The sequence below is a fragment of the Python bivittatus genome, unplaced genomic scaffold (genome assembly GCF_059951505.1).
Source record: "Python bivittatus isolate LINGU-HERP-01145 unplaced genomic scaffold, Pbiv_v1 ctg000590_np1212, whole genome shotgun sequence".
NCBI lineage: Eukaryota > Metazoa > Chordata > Lepidosauria > Squamata > Pythonidae > Python > Python bivittatus.
The window spans coordinates 16,587,188-16,608,596 of NW_028277086.1; the positions used below are offsets into that span (position 1 = coordinate 16,587,188).

Below are 21,409 nucleotides of genomic sequence, written 5' to 3' on the forward strand. Positions count from 1 at the left end.
GGGGTACCTTCCACCATCATTCTGCAGAAATGCCAAATAAAAAAGGTCCAGATGCCAACCAGACAACTTGTTTGCAAGTTCAGCTGAAATAAGGAGTACAGTCAAGTAAACAATCATTTGTACCAAAAGTCAAACTTAAAACTAGATGAATAATTTCATTCCTTCTACATACTATTTAAAAGGCCCAACTAAAAATCAAGCAAGGAAGCCCAGAGCACATCCTCCATAGCAGCCATCATCTAGAGAATCAGGAAGCAACACCATATAAACTATAAAGGAAGAAACAAGATCTCAATCAAGGAACCAATGAGGAAGAAACTACACCTCATCCAAGAATGGCAGGGCAAGTTAGATATAAACAGCCAGCAAACCCCACTCTCCCTCACACTGATGATGATACCTAGCCTGGTAAAGAAATGTCTGCAAGAAAACAGCCAAGATCAGAGAACACCAATAATATAACAAATAACAGCAGCAATAACAATTCATACAACCTTGGATTCATCAGAAGAATATTCTCATATGTAAATGGGGATTGAGCAAAAAGTTGTGACTAACTTACAGAAATCAAATATTGAGCTTCGTACCAAACTTTGTTCTCCAGTTTCCTGCAAATGTTCTTGTCTGCAAGAGAATTTCCTGTCCTATTCTCAGAATATCTTATTAGTTTTCTTTTTCAAAAAATTATCTCATTGTACTTTTCCAGCCTACATTCTTGTGCGGATAATAATGGGACTATTTTTTTCTGCTTTACACATGTCTCCTTCTCAGTTTTAACTGAGGGAGGTAACAGACCACTGGAGAGACAGTTATGTAATTAAAAAAAACACAAAAAAGAAAAGGACACTCATGGGCACCCATAGTTACCCTCTAAAAAGAATGGAACACCCCATCTATTGTACACCATGCTGAAGAATGGCATACCTAGTGGAAATTACAGGGAAGTAGATTCAGATTAGATATTAGGAGGATTTTCTTGATGTAAAGTGCCATCAATCTGTTGCTTCCTGATATGGTATCTTCCTCTTCACTGGAAGTTGTTAAACAGAGATTGGGTAGCCATTTGTCCAGAAAGATTTAGCAGATCCTGCACCAAGTGGAGAGTTGTACTATATGACCAGCTAATTTTACCAATTAGGCATCTCTATATTGAATAAAAAATGTGAGGAAAATAGGAATAGGAGTATTTGATGCACCATTAACTAGATATACCTCATAGTGAGCAGGCATTGGGATAAGAAATGTATTAAAACAATGTATTTAGAACTATAAGGACATATTAAATAGGCCCAATAGAGCATTTAGCAATAATTTTGAAACAATGCCAGAAATTCTGCTTATCTAGGTACTTATGGGTTGATGTTGAATATTAATAATAATTTTGAGAATATGTAAACAGGAAAGAAAGATGAACAAACACTGAAGTAAATGAAGACCTTCTCCCTTAAAAACAGAACAAGGAATAAGGAAGAAATTAGGAAAATAATGTCAAAGGAGAAGAAGCAAAGTAATGATGAACGAACATGAGACCAGCTTTACATTTCTGCCATTTTTTTCAACGTCTGAGGTATGTAACAGAGTGCAAGTTCAGGCCACTTTTGCTCAATGTGGGTGTTATAGCACACAAGCAAATCAAAGCTATTATTATACCATGATGACAGCAGACAGGCTACCAATATAACATGGGAAGTGAAGGTATGTGGACCTCATACTCTGAACAATAAGAATACACATTCCTCCATCTGTTTCATTTCCTTGACCAGCAGAAGGTTAGGTGAAGAGTGGATGTAAAAAAGCAAGAAATTGCATAAAGGAGTGGAAGACAAGAGTTTTTTGTGATGAGTTTCATGTTCTGAAATAACAACTTTGGCAGCAGAATATAAACCTGAAATTTTGCCATGTCTCCAAAATGAAGAAGAGTTTGGATACTAATCAGCAATGACAAAAGAAAGAAGACCCAAAAAGACAGAAGGCAAAATGAAAATATTGCATTGTGGCATTTCTGCTTCATATGAGAGCTCAGACTGTAATGGTGATGAAGGTAACTTCAATCTACAATGCTGCTTCTTTTTCCATGAAATTTTATTTTTATATATATATAGTCTTTAATCAGTATATATACATATACATACATACATACATACATACATACATATATTGATTAAAGACTATTTTAAAATTGTTTATGCTCTTTTAAGTTTATGTACAGCTTTCAGAGATAGATAGACAGACAGACAGACAGACAGACAGACAGACAGACAGACAGACAGACAGACAGATAGATAGATAGATAGATAGATAGATAGATAGATAGATAGATAGATAGATAGATAGATGTTCTAATTATGTAGCTTTACTATGAATCTCCAAAGGATGCACGTCAACATCTGCACTGTAATAATCAGAGGTCCTAAGAGCACAAAGCGATGCTCCTGAACTTCCTTATTTTTTCCAGTTGCTATTCAAATGAAAAGTAAATTTAGGCCAATAGCATAAACATGAAATCTCAATGGTTTATATTAACATCTAAGAGACAAAGTAATAAAAATGTGCCCTAGATACTCAGATTACATGTTTCAAACCCTCTTTGGCATCCTAATTTCCAGCCTATTTAGTATTGTTCTATTTCAGTGAATAGAAGGGAACACTAATTGATAAAATTAATTAGGGAGTAGCAAAATATCTCTCAAAGTCATTGGTGATTAGCCAACATCTTATCTCAACTCATTTTTCATTGAGGACACCAATTCTTGCATCCTCACTGATTCATTAAATGTTCCTCTTTATTGTGTTGTACAACATTTTCTTGAGATTGTTGCAGTATATGTCCCTTGTCTTCTTTTTCTTTCATAGTCATATTTTGTTTGAAGTTACTTACTCTCAGCTGTGTAGCTATTAAAATGTTCAACTTTCTACATATTACGTAAACATGTTCAATATATTGAAATATTTAAGGGTGAACTTTTTTCTCTGGTCGTCAACGTGTACACACTTGCATATTTAATGCTTTGCCTCTGGATGATAGGTTATATGTTATAACTTATATATAACTTAACAGTAGAGTAAATAGTTCTTCAGCACATTTTCAAAACAGACCATATTTTCCTATCCTCATTCTTCTTTTTGTCCTTTTTCCTGAAGATGTTGGAACATTTTTTTTTTTTAAATTTAATGCATAATGCATCCACAACTGATACATTATGGATACATAATGGATACAGAAAGTGGATAATAGGACTGAAGGATGTCCCAGACCTTAATTCTTTATAATAGAGAATAACTGTATGTACAGTCCTTCCTTCCTTCCTTCCTTCCTTCCTTCCTTCCTTCCTTCCTTCCTTCCTTCCTTCCTTCCTTCCTTCCTTCCTTCCTTCCTTCCTTCCATGAATATATCAAATATCATGGTCAATTTTTTAACAGACCAAAACAGTAAATTTTGTGTGCCTACCACTCTTTTTTATGAACACAGCCAAACAGAATTGATTTATAGAAAGGGGTTTTGCTAGTTAGGTCATGAGAGCAGTTCTTCAAGAATCTGATTTCTTTGACTAGGTCAGGACAAAGTGTTCTTGTTAAGTTTGCAAGAGCTTCAGTACAGCAGTTGTTAAATCAGACTTCTGTTGTTCATTATGTTATTCTGAGTATGTCTGTTGGAATTGTCCATGTGGTTTAATTAATTATACTGCACTCTGACATTGTTCAGATGTCATTGCTTTTATGAGTGAAAGAGATGCTAGAACCTGCATGACATTCTTAAAAATTCCCCCTCCCTTCCAAGGGTGCATGTGTGTGTGGAAATCTCATAAAACTCTGTAACATCTATATCTTTCTACTCTGTGAGCTTAAGGGGAGATGGGCTGTATATAACATTCTGGTAGACTTTTGATGGAACTGTGACTTCTTTTGTTTTATTAGAATGCCGTTCTTTAAACAAGTTGTTCTGTGGTATTCTCTTCCTCCACTTCTATCACTGTTTTTAAATTTTCATCACATTATATCCCTAACTCAATCCAGAATGCACCAAAATTGCTAGCTATTTCTCCTTCCTTCCCTTTCTGTAATTTTGGTATCATAAAGTATATGATAAATGAAATTGAATGCAGATAGTTTACTGATTGAACTGACTGAAACCACAAACTTTTACAATCTGAAGTTTCTACCATAAGAAGGTCATATGGCACCTAATGTGAACGTTATCTTCCTGTCCAAACCTTCAGAAAGCTGTTGTCAGCCTGGATAAATATTATGAAGCTCCATGGAAAAACTCTCTGACCAAGAATAACACAATTATACAATTATGGCCTGCCAAATCCTTGGCAATTTCCTCATTTTAGCAGTTCCAGGATGACAGGTTGCATTCAACTTGGGAGATGTCAAATCAAAGAGATATTGGATCATGTTTTATTAAATGCTATAGAGAAAGCTTTTTGTGGAACATACTTGCTGCAAAATTGAATACATCTTTTTTAAAAAAGCTTCTCATAAATTGAATATTTTTTTTAATGAGACAGATGCCTAATTTTGACATTTTACGACACAATGGCAAATTAGATGAGGAATATTATGTATGTTAAGTTACTAAAGTATCAGTAGGGACATTACTTTTTATAAGTTGCTTTCTCTGTTTTCAAGGTTTTAACATAACAATTTAGTGCAAGTTTTTAAAGACTTTTGCTTTGTTCCATGTAGAATATTTGAAGCATGACAGAGAAAGGGAACTTCTTTGCATCAGTACTTATTGGAGTAAGGCTAAAGTATAGCTCATGCTTGTATAATATAGACATTGTTTCCCTATTGGGTATTTATATCATATGAAATATTTCTGAAAGCAATTGTTTTTAAAAAAGTCTGCATATGAAACTTCAGAATTTGCCATTTGAGCATCAGAGAAATGCAAGTCTTCATGTGTGATTTGCTACTAGTTCTGAATCCATTCTAAAATTTTATTTATAGAGGAAAGAAAGAGAGAGAGAGAGAGAGAGAGAGAGAGAGAGAGAGAGAGAGAGAAAGAAAGAAAGAAAGAAAGAAAGAAAGAAAGAAAGAAAGAAAGAAAGAAAGAAAGAAAGAAAAGACAACATATAGAAGGAGATATAAGCATAGTAATCAGCAATCTTGGAATATCAGATTTAGTGGAAAGCCATGCGGGTATGGAAATTTATTAGTGTTCTCATGTCTAGCCCAAACAGAAGTAGTGGCATTAGGTCCCAAGATGAGGAGCAACATCAAAAGGACATTTGCTATTTGTGTATATTGACATCTCTCGGTCATGCTTGGCTATAGTTTCAAATCAGGCAGACAGAAATACAAGAAGCTTAAACAAAGTAACTCAAACAAAACTGTAAGATATCAACCACACCTTCAATATTTCAAGACAGAAAGGAAGCTAACAGAGCCAGTGTTACAAATGTATACCAAGTCTACATACTGTGTTTACTGGACAGGAAGATGAGTTCTTTTAAAACAGGGGAGTAATTTTAGATTTGGTCACAATACAGTAAAGGAAACAATTGTTCTAAACCAGAAGATTGAGCATTGAGAGATGGATGGATGGATGGATGGATGGATGGATGGATGGATGGATGGATGAATATTCCACCTACATTTTCAGGAGTTGTTTGGCTACTAAAATGTATTAGGATGATGAAAGTAGGGATATATAGGATAGATGGAGGAAGAGTGCTTACTTATCCTAAAGGAACATAGCTTTTAATAACATGACATTTTATTTATTCATCCACAAGATTTGTAATCTTTTTTATATATGTAAAATAATCTCAGAGTAGGCATACTGTAATTAAAATAGTAATTTTAACTACAAGTAAAGAAGTCTAAAAATTTAGACTTCTTTCAAATACAGGTAGCCCTTACTTAGCGGCGGCCTCATTTAGCGACCATTCACAGTTACGATGGTGATGAAAAAGTAACTTTGTGTTAAGTCCTCTCATTTGCAGCCTTTGCAGGTCTGTAAAGCAAAAGAAAGGTGAAGTAAAATCGTAAGCACAGTTGTGGTTTCACTTAGTGACCACTTCACTTAATGACCAAGTTGCTGGTCCCAATTGTGGTCACTAAATGAGGACTACCTGTAATAGCAATAGTACTTTCCCATCTTTAACAGACCAAAATCTGTATGGTACAATTAATATCTTAGATAAGTCTCAAAAAGATTTCTTTTTTTTTTCAGTGTTCACTTTCCTTTTCTGAACCTATTGTATTTCTTAAAGTTCTATTTGTAATGTGTATGTATTTTTCACATACAATGAGTGATGTTAATAATAATTGAATTTGATTGAAGAGAACCCCTGAAAGTGATGCCAGAATAGAATATTGATATGAGAGATTCCTGCTGGTATACTATAAAGCTTAATATTCTCTTTTACACCATCATTGTGCAAATACTGTAGGAAGGGCTGGATACTTCTATTCCTTGTCTAAATACTTATTATACACATGAGGTCTATTTGATTTAAGTGATTGTTTTGTCCTCATTCTAGTTTTCTACCTAATAGGTTGAAGCAGAGGTGGACTCACTTAAAATCAATGGGTTAAAACAAAAATCTTTGGCGGTGTGCAAAGACCGATTCAAGTAGGATCCTGTTTCCCCCTCTTTTGTGCATTGTGATATTTTTCCAAGTTTAAGTAGCCCTCTGATTGCCTTTTTACAACTTCTAGGCATGCACAGTTGACAGTCAAAGGATCAATGGCACTTTCTTATGCCTTATGAACTCCCTTTATGTAGTTGCATGGGGATTTTATCCATAGCTTTTAAATATCCTTTGTCAGAAAGAAAACTATCACATATTTTTGGATGTAAGAACAATTCTGCTAAAATATTGCTTGTGTGGAGGTGCTACGGCAGGTGATACAATTTTGCTGACCATGGATATTCTTGAAAAAGTTAAGCAGGGTGAGAGCCAGTTACTTAGATGGGAGAGCACTGGAAAATCCCAGAGCTGTGGACTTAATAGGGAAGTCAGAAAACGTCTTGGAAGAAGGCAGTGTGAAACCACTTCTGTATTATTATCATGAACATATGTTATGTAGTTTTATCAGGGGATGAGCTCAACTCAAATACCTTATTTTTATATTTTATTTCATTTATCTTATTTCTCCACTTTTTTCCCCGCAGCAAGAAACCTGGGCAGAAAGCTCAGCAAGTTAGACTAGCCTGAAGTCAACTAGTGAGCTTCTGTAGCTGAGGATGGTCTTTCTAGTTCTCCCCAACCCTAGTCCAGCACTTTAACCATTACACCATGCACAGACCCACATATAATAGTTTTAATGCTATTAAACTACTATCACTATGGTTAATTATTTCTGGTCTTTCTATGTCACACTGGTTTTTCCATGTCTACTGCACAGCTTCAGGTAAAACGTGCCATCCTCAGATGGACTCATCAGTGAAAGATTAAGAAAAGGAAAGGAAAAAAAAAATCTGCATTGTATTCTTGACACCTTTTCCCTTTGGCTTACCCTTGGAATGCTGTGATAGCAGGTACATGATGTTTGTTGATATGCACATATGTTCTCTGAGTATGGCAGATTTTATTTTAAATAAACAACCACTGAGTTGCTAAGTTATCTTAAATGTGGTAAAGAAAGGGCAATTTTATTTGGTTAACTTGATCAGAGAAAGAAAAAAAATATATATATATCCACCATTCCAAAGAAAAAAGTTAGCATCTAGTGCTACTGTGTATCCCACAGGTTCTTCTTCCACTTTGACCCAAACTGCCTCCACTGGTGAGTTAGAGGAGCATATTGCGGCTACCGGTGGTGATAATACCTTTGCTAGCACATCTGCTGATGTTACTGTATCCAGTCTTACTACTGTCACCAGCCATAGACTTTCCGAAGAGCAGCGAGGGCAAGCCGTGAATCTCAGAAAATCAGACCTGGAGCTCACCACCTCCACGGACTCGCTCTCCCTTCAATCAGCAGATCCCCAAAGTATAAGAAGACGGCCAAGACATGCTCAGCAGATAGAAAGAACTAAATCGCTTGCAGTTGTTACACATAGAGGTATTGGACGTTATTTTACTTGTGCCCATTTAGTCATCAGCTATAGAGGTGCCGACTGACACTATATAGTTCTCTCTCTCTCTCTCTCTCTTTTTTTTTTTTCTCCTGATTCCATCAATGGAAGGGCAGGAGAGGATTCAGCTGGAGGGTAAAATGGGAGAAGATCAGCACCATGATTTGAAAAATGGAGGAAATGCAAGGTTTCCTGTTAGAAATGACTGATTCACCATATTTAGCAATAGAATTCAGCAAGTGAAGCATAGTGTAGTCCTGTAAACTAACATTAATATGTGTCTTGGTGCTGAATAGGAAATGTAAACCTATATAAATTCCATGGCGTGGGTCATACTTTGAGGGCAACTGAAACTTTTCTATCTCCATGGCATTAGCTACCTGTATCCATTTTTTGTTCTTTTTCTAACCAGCTGCCACAAGAACCAATTCACTTCCTGCATGGTTTGTTTTCAAGTGATTTCCACCCACCCCCACTTCCACCAAATAACAGCGTCCTCCCACATAACATGGTACTTTTGTGTATAAGCAGCAATGGAATAATAATAGTTTCAAAAATATCAATTTGTCCCTTGGAAGTTTACAATTGTAGTCTTAGTCATTGCCTCTTAAAGTATGCAAGGGACAGATAATCAATAAGTAAAGCTTCAAAATGAAAGACTTATACAAATCAATAGTGTTCTTTATTCTCGGTACTATTTGTGTATCACGCAACCCAAATTTAACATATGAAATAGCTTTGGTAAAAGATTGAAATCTCAACTGAAGAAAATGGTTCAATCTAATCTAAGAATATATACATACATACATACATGCATACATACATACATAATATATAGATATTATATTTGTACAATCCCATAACTTGTTATTTAAAGTTGTAAACTGCCATAATTGATAACAGGAACTAATTAAATTGTATCTGGTTTATAGCTAGTTATATTCATCTAAATATATATTTGTTTCAACTTATTCATTAAAGGAATTTTAATCATAGCTTTTAATGGAAAATCAAACTGCAGTAACAATTAAAATAGAGTGGCATCTTAAAAATTAACAACTTATAATCACTAGTAAAATAAAAAATAAATCCAATTAAAAGGTCAGGAGAAATGCAGATCTCTTTGCTAGACAGTTCAGAATAGGTGGTACATGACCATGTAGCTATATCTGTGTTGGGAGACATCATCTCTAAGAAGAACAGCTTATATTGTCATAATTGTGAAATAGAAGTAGGTACAGTATTACTATTTGTGTATCACGCAATCCAAATTTAACATACTACAACAACAACAACAACAACAAAAAAGTAGGAATAGTGTTTGTTTCTTTTTGGCTTAGTTTAATATAGGAATATAAGATTGGTCAACAAATAAACTTGGGTTAGGATACTTTGAAAACATAGGGTATGTGACTTACTAATTAGAACTGTGATATGGAAGATATATGGTTGGTTCGCAGTTTCCTAGCTGATTCATGGTTTGCCTTACCCAAATTCATAGACGTGCAAGACAAAGAGGATAACATAACAATAGCAACAACAACAACAACATCTGCCTATCCCAGGTCCTTGAGAAGGACTCGATAGGTGGGTAAAAATTCCAAATCCAGTCTAAACATCTGGCTGACTGTGCGACAAACAATAATAATAAAGCATTGGTCAAACTTGCTACACAATTTTGCTACAGGATTGAATCTGGCTTGTTTCTAACTTCAACAAACCATGGTTAAAACCAAGACTTAATGTCACCTCTGGATTTAGGTACAATTTTGTTAAATAAATAAAATCTGATGTACAAGAAGAGTTAATTGCTTCCCCCTACTTACAAAGTTTTAAAGTTTATGGTCCCATAGAATTTCTCATTACAGTACTCTAAAGTGTACAAAATATTTGTAACCCTTTCTTTATCTTATATGCAATATTGTCTCCCCCTGCCCTCCCCCAAATGTTTTAGCTGCAGTAGCTTGGGAAGCATCACATTAAACTAGTAATTTCAAGTTCAAATACCATGTTTATGCTATTCTATTATTTGAAAATTGTACAACTATTCTACTTTATTTTATTTTCTTCTTCTCTAAAAATAATAAAATTTCTAGAAAGAAATAAGGAAAAATCATTCACACTTCATGCAATAAATTAATCAGAAATAGATAAAATTAGGACGGCATTTTTCCACTGTGGACAGAAGTCTCGATAATTGCAGGTATATAATTTGCATAGAGAGAGAATAGAATTAAATGGACTGCAGGTAGCAAGCAAAATAGTCTCTTTCTGTTTCTTCCTTATTGATCTGCCCTTACTGTTAATGATTGACTGGTTTGCTTCCATATGAATCAATATGTTTATATCCTTAATATCAGAAATCGTTATATGACTTCAACATTAGATGCTAATGGAGAGGAAAATACTATCCCTTTTTAAAAGCTAGGATACTTTAGCAAGTTATACAGTTATGTGTGAACGAGTAATTTTAACATTGCTCCAAATCTCCTCTAGTTTTGATGTTATTGCAGAATAAATAACTGGGGGGAAAAATCTCATTTGTCCACATTGTTTTTTAAAAATTTCTGTGCTTCTGCTTGTCTTGGTTTTGCTGTTTCTCTTCTTTATCCTAATTTCCCTTGGCCTGCTTTCCCTGCAAACCCATTCAGTTCCTGTTGTGTCATGACATTGCTTACAACCTATGGCTAAACCATGGACAATCCATTATTGACTACATCACATTATTGATAAAATCATGAACAATCTGTAACTTCTAACAACAGCAGTACATAAATAATATGACCATATTCAAAACTGTGATCTAAATGCTTATCATATCATATCATATCATATCATATCATATCATATCATATCATATATCATGTCATATATCATATCATATCATATCATATCATTTAAATACATAATTGGAGGAATATAGATACACAGAGGAACACAATAGGGGTGATTAGCTAGCATTTTTGTATTGTTCTGGGGGGTATGAAGAATGCAGAAACCAGGATTATGGCAGTGGCAAATTATTTTGTTTTTTCCTCAGACGGAATAAAATTGGGATCTTTATCTCCTCTCCCCCTTTTTTTGCACTTTTTAAAAACTGGAGGTTTAGCACACCTCTGCCCTTTCTTTCCCACTGAAATTTAGAAAGAAATCATGCCACCAATATATAATCAGTGAAGGTGGCATGTGGGGTAATTGATTTTGCTCCTCCGTCATCTGAAATGTTTTTAGTATTTATGTATAGGGTTTGTTTTACAGTTGACTTTTAATGGATTAATTAATTTTAATTATTTATGGGGTATTTTTAACTGTTTATGGGTTTTTGATTTTAATCGTGAACCGCCCAGAGTCACCCATTGAGGGAGATGGGTGGCATACAAATTTAATGATAAATAAATAAATAAATAAATAAATAAATAAATAAATAAATAAAATAATCAAGTTTGGGTGATAGCCCATTAGAAGAGCTAAGACACTAAGGAAAGGAAAGGAAAGGAAAGGAAAGGAAAGGAAAGGAAAGGAAAGGAAAGGAAAGGAAAGGAAAGGAAAGGAAAGGAAAGGAAAGGAAAGGAAAGGAAAGAGTTTGGGGAGTCTCAGCCCTGCATTATATCTAAGGGCTGAGATATACCATCTCAATTTACCTAGAAGTAGAATATGAACTGAGGGAGGGGGAGGAATTGAATATTTTTTAATTTATTTTATTTATAAATCAAATTTATATCACCGCCCAACTCCCCCACAAGGAGGGACTCTGGGCGGTTTACAACCAAACAGTTAAAACCCATAAAAATATAAATAGTACAGCATAAATACAATTATTAAATATGATAAAATCCAAGCGATGGTGGTATTGTTGCAGCCTGGGACCAGATAATATTGGTCAGGTAGGACTAGGGAACCAGCCATCCCCAAAACTGATCCTTTCCATCCCCACACCATGCATAATAACAAAACCAGGTCAAATATGAATTTGACCTGAGTAGAGTAGACTTTGGTGTTGATAGAGTATCTCCAGTAAGCTGACTTTCAAAAGGCTACCTAATTTTAAGATGGAGAAAACATGTTGCAAGGATTCTCTGCAAGAAAGTGCTTAAATAAAATTTGGGAAACACTGTAAGTCATAAGCATCTCACAACAGGAATAAATGTGTCATTAAGAGTGATTTCCTTTGACTGAAAAAAATAAACAGATAAATACTAATAAAAAACTCCTCTTTGTGACTAATTTTGGTGAAGAAAAGCTACAAAAAGTTACTTGTGTACCTGTGTGGATGTGTATGAAAAGGAACTATACAGACTATCTATATATCTATATCTATATCTATATCTAGATATCTCTATCTATATATCTATCTATCTATCTATCTATCTATCTATCTATCTATCTATCTATCTATCTATCTATCTATCTATCTATATACAATGTTAATACTGAATTAGTATTCACTTATGGTTAAAACTGCATAACCTTTGTGTTTCATTAACATTAACTTCTGCTAAATTCCATAAATTTGTAGTTTCATAAATACTTGCATAAGTGTCCATATTGGGAAAGGGGAAGTGTTAGATGATGAAACTTGCACCACAATAGTTGCAATGCAAACAACGGTTCTGTCCTTTCATCCAACCTCAGGATGCAAATTTAAAAGGCATTTGCATTGTGACAATGCGATATATGGTTTGTCTGTGTTTGTTGTTGCTTGTTTGTGCTTTGTACCAGATGTCAATGAATATACAGTTTTCAGTACCGAGATAAACTAACTTGCAAATTTTTACCAGAGATGTTCCACGTTAAGTTCTAAATTTGGACACTATTCTAACCCCCTTACTGTTCTTATTTTTTGCTTTTTATGCTTATTAAAACATAAACCAATTAAATAGCATTATAATCTGACCCATTATGTAGAAAGTCATGGAAATAGCCTTAAAGCAAATACTCAGAAACTGTTATGTAAACAGAAGAGGCAAAAACATTCCTGAAGCCTTGGAGGGGAGATAGTATTAAGAAGAGTCTTGGGCTGTTCCTCCCTGATGGCTTGGGGCATAATAGGGAGAATTGCAAGGTTTTGTTAATACAGTTTATCTCAGTAAAGTATAGTTTGAGTCTTCATGTAAAGTTGGTTCCTGATCTGGTCTACCTGGTAGGGCTAACACATCAAATACTTTTCAAGACAAAATTACTTTACATTAGAAGAATACTCAAGATACCAATAAGCTCTATGAAAAACGGATAATAATTTAAAGACACAATAAAACACTAGCAAATAAAGCTGTCCAGTCATAAAATGCCCCAGACGGAAAGAACCATTCATTAAAAAGAATAAATTAAATATACTGAAAAAGGAAACTACTTTTCACTGGCATATAAATTGGGTTTCAGACAGAGTTAGAATTTTAATAAACATATTTTAATGCTTTATGGTTCTTTTAAGGTTGAAATTCTACCCTTACTTTGTGATTTTATTGTTGGAAGTTACCCCAAACGCCATGAAGAAGTAGGGTGGAATATAAATCCGAACAAGCAACCTAACCAATATAAAGCTCATAGCAGTAAATGACAAAAATACACATTTATGGGAAAGACATTTTAGATTTTCAGTGCACCAATGAAAAAGATGCAATTCCCTGCTAAAGGAAAGAGTTTTTGCAGAAAGCCCCTCTCAATTATGTTCAAGTCCGGAGAAATTTGTGTAGTAATAAGTAATAAATTACTCTTATTATTGTTGTTGTTGGTCACATAGTTGGCCAGATGTTTAGACTGGATTTGGCATTTTTATCCACCTATCGAGTCCTTCCCAAGGACCTGGGGTAGGCAGATGTTGCTGATTGATGGTATTAAAGGTATCCTTGCAGGATGTAAGCTCTTCCAAGTATAGCTGCCTTTTGCAATTGACTGATGATGATTCTGTCAGTGCCGATGGTCTTCAAGTGGTGCTCCAGATGTCTTGGGATTGCACCCCAAACAACTATTATTATTGGTAATATCGTGGCTTTCTTTTGGCATAGTCGTTCTACTTTTATTTGCGGGTCTTTGTATTTTGTGATTTTCTCCAGTTCTTTCACTTCTATTCTGCTGTGTCCAGGTATTGCAATGTCCACTATCCAGATTTTTTTTTTTTTTTTTGTCTTTCTTATCAACAGTTGTTAAATCTGGGGTGTTATGTGGCAGGTGCTTGTCTGTTTGAATTCTAAAATCCCAGAGCACTTCAGCTTCTTCATTTTCGATTACGTTGTCTGTTTTGTGGTCCCACCAGTTCTGGCTTCAGGCAAATAGTATTTCTTGCAGATATTTCAGTGCACCATGGTTGCTATTTTGTCATCCCATTGTTTGTAGTCAGTCTGTGTGACCTTCTTGCAGCAGCTAACTAGGTGGTCCACTGTTTCTTCAGCTTCTTTGCAGAGGCGGCATTTGCTGTCTGTTGCTATCTTCTCAGTTCTGGGTTTGTATGCATTTGTTCTTAAGGCTTGTTCTTGTGCATCCAGAACTAGACTGTCTGTCTCTTTCTTCAACTTTCCTGCTCTTAGCCATTGTCAGGTCTTGTTATCTGCTTTGCCTGCTAGTTTTTTTGTATACTGGCCATCTAATACTTTGCCTTGCCATGCCTCTTTTCTATTCTTCATTCTTTCTTGTAGGCCAGTTTGGTCTCTTCAATATTCAGTAAGCCTTCATGGTATACTAGCTTCAGTGCATCTTCTTCACTGTCCTTCATATATTCTTCCGATGCCCTTTTTTCTTCAACTGTCTGGTGTACTTGCAATATTCCATGCCCACCTATGCTCCTTGGTAAGTAGAGTCTGTCAACATCGCTGCGTGGATGAAGGACATGATTCTTTGTTATTATTTTTCTGGTCTTCCAGGGCTTCTAGTTCTGCTTGAGTCCAGTCCACTATTCCAGCTGTGTATCTAATGATTGGAACTGCATAGGTGTTCATTGCCTTAATGGTATTTCTGCCACTGAGTTGGGAATTTAAGATCTTCTTCACTCCTCTGATATATTCACTACTAACCTTCCTCTCAACTTCAGTGTGCTTGATGTTGTCAGCCTGACGGATGCCCAGGTATTTGTAGTGATCTTCTTCATCCAGACTCTTGATGTTATTTCCATAGGGCATTGATTCCTAGTTTTCACTATTTTTCCCTTGTTGATGATAAAGGTTGCACATTTGTCCAGTCCAAACCCCATTGCAACATCTTGGCTGTATATTTGGACAGCGTTAAACAGCAATTCCATTTCAGATGGTGTTTTTCTATACAGCTTCAGATCATCCTTGTAAAGCAGGTGGGATAACCTGGCAAATATTTTTGATGTTTGATAGCCATGGCCTGACTTGTTCACTATTGTTGGCAGAGGAATCAATGTAATGACAAACAGTAGTGGTGATAGTGAGTCTCCTTGAAAGATTCCTCTCTTGACGTTAACTTCTCCCAATCTATCACCATTGATGAGCAACTGTGTCTTTCATTGTGCCATTGATCTTCGCACAAAGCTTCTGATGTTTCTACTGACTCCTGTTATTTCTAGGCACTTGATTATCCAGTCATGTGGCAGGGAGTCAAATGCCTTCTTGTAATCAACCCAAGCTAAATTCAAATTGGTCTTCCTTCTCTTAGTTTTCCAAAATCATCTTGTCAATTAGGAGCTGATCTTTTGTCTCTCTACTGTTTGAGCAGTTTCCTTTCTGCTGAGATGAAAAGATCTTGTTTTCAACTAGGTGCTGTTAGACTGTAGCAGCTCCAGCTAGCAATTTGACAGTTGTTGGCCAGCAGGTAATTGGCTTATAGTTGCCTGGTACTGCCTCTTTTGTTGGAACTTTCATTATCAGGGAAGTTTTGGCCGATGTTAGCCAATCTTCAATTTCACCTCCTTGCAGTACATTGTTAAACTGTTTGTCATTCAGTGGGTGCAGACCAGTCAGATGTTTCAACCAAAAACCATGCAGTTCATCTTCACCTGGTGCTGACCAATTCTTGATTTTCCTTGCCCTTTTCTCCACCATTTCTGCTGTTAGAATAAGTCCTTTCATTTCAGCTTCTTTTTTATTCTTATCCACCTCCTTTATCCAAACTCCATTCTTGTTGTATTTCTTTGAGTTGTCCCATAGCTGCACCCAGAGTTGCACTGTTTCTTCTTTGTCAGATGTTGACTGGTTCATTGCAGTATCTCCATTGATGGATTGAAATGTTTCTGATTCGACTGAAATTGGAAATTCTTTCTATAGTGTGCAATTCGAGCTTTCTGTCTGCTGATCTTTTTGGTTGTGGCTGTTATTTGCTGCTTTATTATTTCTAGCGCTTCTTTGATTTTCCTTGTTTCTAGGTGATATTTCTTGATCACATATTCTTGGGTCTTCTTGTTCTTCAGCTTCTTTTCTTTCATCTGTTCTAGCTTGCTTGCATCTGATCTTAGCATGGTTACCTTATTTTCCAACCTGATCCTCCATTTTGGTGGTGCACTGTTTGACTTTTTTTTCCCCCTTGGTTTTTTTTTTTAATTTATTTTGCACCCAAGGTATTCATTTATAATTGCAGCCCTGCTGTACATTAGTTGGCTTGTTTCTTGCAGTGAGCTGGTGCTTATATTTGATATTACAGTACTGGCAAATTTTAATACTTCTGCTAGCTGTTTCATTGTAATGAGCTTCAATGCAGGCAACCTTATTCTGATGTTTTTCTGCTGTTCTAGATGCTCAGTTTTTCTTTGTTTAAATTTCTCTTGTTTTTTAGTTAGAGGTCTTTGTTCTTTCTGAGGAGAAGGCAGAGGAGAGGGTGCCTGGTTTGGGAATTAAAATAGTTCAATAGCTATGCTGGCTTCCTCTACTGTCAACTCCCTCTGGTTTGCCTCTACAGTCTGAGCTACTTCTGGCAAGGCTTCAATTTATTTGCCCTGGGTAGACCTTTGTAGTTCTTCCAGTTCTACCTCTGTGAATACTTTATTTCATATTATAAATCGACATTGATCTGCAAGCCTCTGTTCTGTTATTTCTGATTCTGGATGTTGTTCTTTTGAGAACTGGTACATTCTTTTCAGATATCCTCTTCTCACTGGACTTGATTTGTAACAGCAGATCATTATTTCTTTGTTTTCAGTCTTTGTATATTTGCAACAGGTAAACAATTTTTCTTCCAGTAGTCCTGCAGCTGCTGGCCCTGGTTGCTCAGCCAACAGTCCTGATTCCTGTAGCCCACTTGTTACCAGATGTCCAGGAACTAGAACACCTAGCATGGTCCTTGCTGACCGAGGTGAAGACCAATCCCGTATTAGTTTCTGTAAATTACATCTCACCATATTGTTTATGGGAAAGACATTCTTTGTCTGGCTCCTCTCATGAGACCTGTCCAAAATGGCTGAACCTCTGGCATAGCTTTCATCCTCCTTGGAGCATGCATGCCCCACAACAGGTCAAGGTAGTGCCTCACTGGGGGATTATTATAATGTTATAACAGCCAAATGTTTAGACTGGATTTGGCATTTTTATCCACCTATCTTACCTACATTATTACCAATATTATATTATTTACCCATATGATGATGATGATGATGATGATGATGATGATGATGATGGGTTGCACAGTCATCCAGATGTTTATACTGTATTTGACCCATTTATCCACCTATTGAGTCCTTCCCAAGGACCTGGAATAGGCAGATGTTGTTTGATTATTCTATTACTATTACTATTACTATTACTATTACTATTACTATTACTATTACTATTACTATTATATGATTGGGATCATAATTCCTAGTTCATCCCACCCCCCAGTCAATCCACATATTCATGAATTAAGGAGAGAGAGAGGGAGAGGGAGAGAGAGAGAGAGAATGACTTGTTGCTCTGATATACAGATTAAGTGGCTAGGTATCTTATTTGCAAGAATGTCCACCTTTAACTCAGCACAAATGCATTAATTCCAGATACTTCCCAGATTATTTGCTCTATGTTCTGCCTAGGGTCACTTTTGACAAGAAACCATTTCTACTGTTTCTATCTAATTCATGTGAATGTTGCTGTTACTGTTGGTGGTGATTTATTTATAGTTAAAGATCAAATCTATAATCCCATAAAACCAGGAGCCATGTACATGTTGCATTACCCTTATTTCTAGACCCAAGCATATGAAAATAAGGACATAATTATTAGCCATCTCTTATTTTCCCAATTATTTTGTACACCCAAAGGAATCAGATTATGTAAAAAGCACTTCCCTGCCAACTCTGCTTGTCTATGTCTCTCCCCCTGCCTATATATATATATATATATATATATATATATATTCATTCATTCATTCATTCATTCATTCATTCATTCATTCATTCTAAGGTTTCTGAAGAGCTTTAGCATAAGCTTCCGATATCCATAATATCCTTTTAGCACTGCTGCTCAATCCTCCATTCATATGTTTCTGATATTGAAGGAATGGCCCAACAATATTCCTTTATATTAGATTCCATATTGTACTTCCAGAACAGATGCATAGGGTTAAATAAAATGACAAAATTTTATAAGAAAAATCAAAGTTTGTGTCTGTATTGTTGGTGTTTGGGGTAGATCTGCAAATATATTGCTATTTTAGAATATTCTTTCAAATTCCATAATCCAGAGGTATGTGTTTGTCTTAATTTAGCCAATCATAGCTTGCACTGAATTAAAAGGACTGAATTATTGTTCATCCTCCAGAATAGAGGATGTATCACTCTGTATCGAGTTGCCTATCTTTCGCCCATAAATTGGAAAACTTACACAGTTCCTTTCCATTTCATTTCTAGTCCCAGCTTTTTTCCAATTCCTTTGAAATCTGCTTATCTAGTAATTGTGTCTTCTGGCAACTGCCAAAGACCACTCAGAAAGATGGAGAAATACTCCATTTCTTTTCTGAGAAAACCTACCATTAAACCTAGAAAATGGATTTTGAGATACCTCCATGATTCAGCAAAGAGGCTGAGTTAGAGAAGGAGAGGTAGAACCTCTTTTCCATCTCTGTAGTTATTTTTTTACCACTCTCCCTGCCAGTTTGCCAGATACATTGCTTTAGATATAGGAAAAGTTGAAAGGAGAGAAAAAGGAATTATATAGCTAAGCATCTGGTGGGCTTAATCAGGAATGCTTTAGTAGCTCATATTTAATTTAAAACAGATGAAGAATTTTGGATCATACTCCTCTTTGACTAAAAATTCTATCAACAACCAGCACTTACAGATGACCTTCCTCCATTTGCTTTTTACTATATTTCTCATTCTTTCAAAAATTAGCAGACATTTTGCTTTTCTGCTATTTAACGTTATGATATTAGTGGAATAACCATCTGTTTTTCCAGTGTGTCTTTTCTCAGGCTCATTCGTACTTAACCAAACCATAGTAAAAGAGACTGTTTACAACTCAGATATTAAATAATTTTTATAACATATTATGTAACTTTAAAAGGTATCACAGATAGGCATGTTAAGCTAAGATTTGGGGTTTGTGATTTTTTTACTTCATCTAGGGCCTTTAAGGAGAGCCAGTTTGGTTAAGGAGTCAACACTGACTTAAAGGCAAAAAGAAAAACAAGAACAAGAACAAGAACAACAAATCACCTAGAGTCACTGGGAGCCAGGTGGCATATACATTTTATAATAATAATAATAATAATAATAATAATAATAATAACAACAACAACAACAACAACAACAACAACAACAACAATAAGGCCTACAAGAAAGACCAAATGAAGAATAGAAAGAATAAAAAAGGGATATGCCAAGGCAAAGTATTACATAGCCAGTACACACACACACACACACACACAAAACCTAGCAGACAAAGCAGATAACAAGATGACCTGGGAATGGCTAAGAGCAGGAAAGTTGAAGAAAGAGACAGAGGGGCTAATTCTGGCTGCACAAGACCAAGACTGACTGCAAACAATGGCATGACAATGTCGCAACAAAGATGTATTGAAATATCTGCAAGAAATAGCATTTGCCTATACACAAGAACTGGTGGGACCACAAAACAGACACAGTAATAGAAAATGAAGAAGCTAAAGTGCTCTGGGACTTTAGAATTCAAACAGACAAGCACCTGCCACACAACACCCCAGACTTAACAACTGTTGACAAGAAAGACAAAAAACTCTGGATAGTGGACATTGCAATACCTGGAGACAGCAGAAGAGAAGATAAACAACTAGAGAAAATCACAAGATACAAAGACCTGCAATACAACTGTGTCAAAAGAAAGCAAAGATAGCACCAGTAGTAACAGGCGTTTTGGGTACAATCCCCAAATATCTGGAGTACTATTGAAGACCATCAGACTGACAAAATCATCATCAATCAATTGCAAAAGGCAGCTGTGCTTGGAACAGCTTACCTCCTGCGACAATACTTTTAATACCATCAAACAACATCTGCCTATCCCAGGTCCTTGGGAAAGATTCAATAGATGGATAAAAATGCCAAATTCAGTCTAAACATCTGGCTGACTGTGAGACCAACAATAAGAATTTATACTGAATGTTAGGGGAAAATACATCATATGTATATATCTTTTTTCTTTAAATATACTTTTTTTAAAAAATCACATGGCATGGCAATATTATTTATATTTATATTATTTATATTTTGCTCAAAATTTCAGTTTTAGTTTGTTCTCCATATAGGCCACTTATTTAAATAGGTTAAATTGATTTTTTTTTCTTCATTCAAATAAGAGTCAAAGCAGACACCCTGAGTATGTATACACACAGAGAGAGACATATGTACACACATATTCATATATGTATAAATATAGATCATAGGGATAACATATCATATTCCTTAGCTAGCAACTTTATTTTATGCATATCATTTTAGCAATTTTGTTAACTTTTCGGTTTTGCCCACATTTTATTCTCATTAAAAGGAAAACAATGCCTTTGGCTTGGTTTGGAGCTCATGCATTCACTCATGTGCACTTGATGGCTTTCTCTTCCACTATTTCTTCATTGCCTCGTTTCCCTCATGTTACAAAAGCATGCAAAATGTCTAATTATTTAATAGGCAATGCTTCTTTTTTCTTGTTTCTTTCATTTACAAAAACCACACTCTACATCACAGTCTGCAAAATGACATGCGATGGTGCTCCGTATTGGTATATATGCCAATCTTCACAATTATTTATACTTCTATGAGCTATTTTCTCCTTTGCGAAAGTCCTTTTTTCCTTCCACAATGGAAGGCAAAAGCCAGAAAAATAAAAGATCCTGAATCCAAGGAAACACATAACTAATTATTCTGGTGGCTGGCAGATGCTGTAAATGAGGCAACAGCAATAGAGAAATGACACATTATTAAAATACTTGAAATAAAGAATTGTTGTTATTATTTAGTTGTTGGTTGAGTAATTATTTCTCTTG

At 35.5% G+C, this 21,409-nt stretch overlaps 1 protein-coding gene across 2 annotated transcripts in view; it reads left to right on the forward strand.

Annotated features, from left to right (window-relative positions):
- The window catches only part of CSMD3 (CUB and Sushi multiple domains 3), a 623,909-nt gene that overhangs the window by 248,042 nt on the left and 354,458 nt on the right, over window positions 1-21,409 (forward strand). Inside the window, exon 7 of one of the 2 annotated variants that reach the window (XM_088149036.1) lies at window positions 7,705-8,019. The exons of the other annotated variant lie outside the window; for it this stretch is intronic. Within the exon in view, the coding sequence (XP_088005162.1) occupies window positions 7,705-8,019 (315 nt within the window). The remainder of the gene's footprint in view (window positions 1-7,704; window positions 8,020-21,409) is intronic. 2 annotated transcript variants of the gene reach the window in all.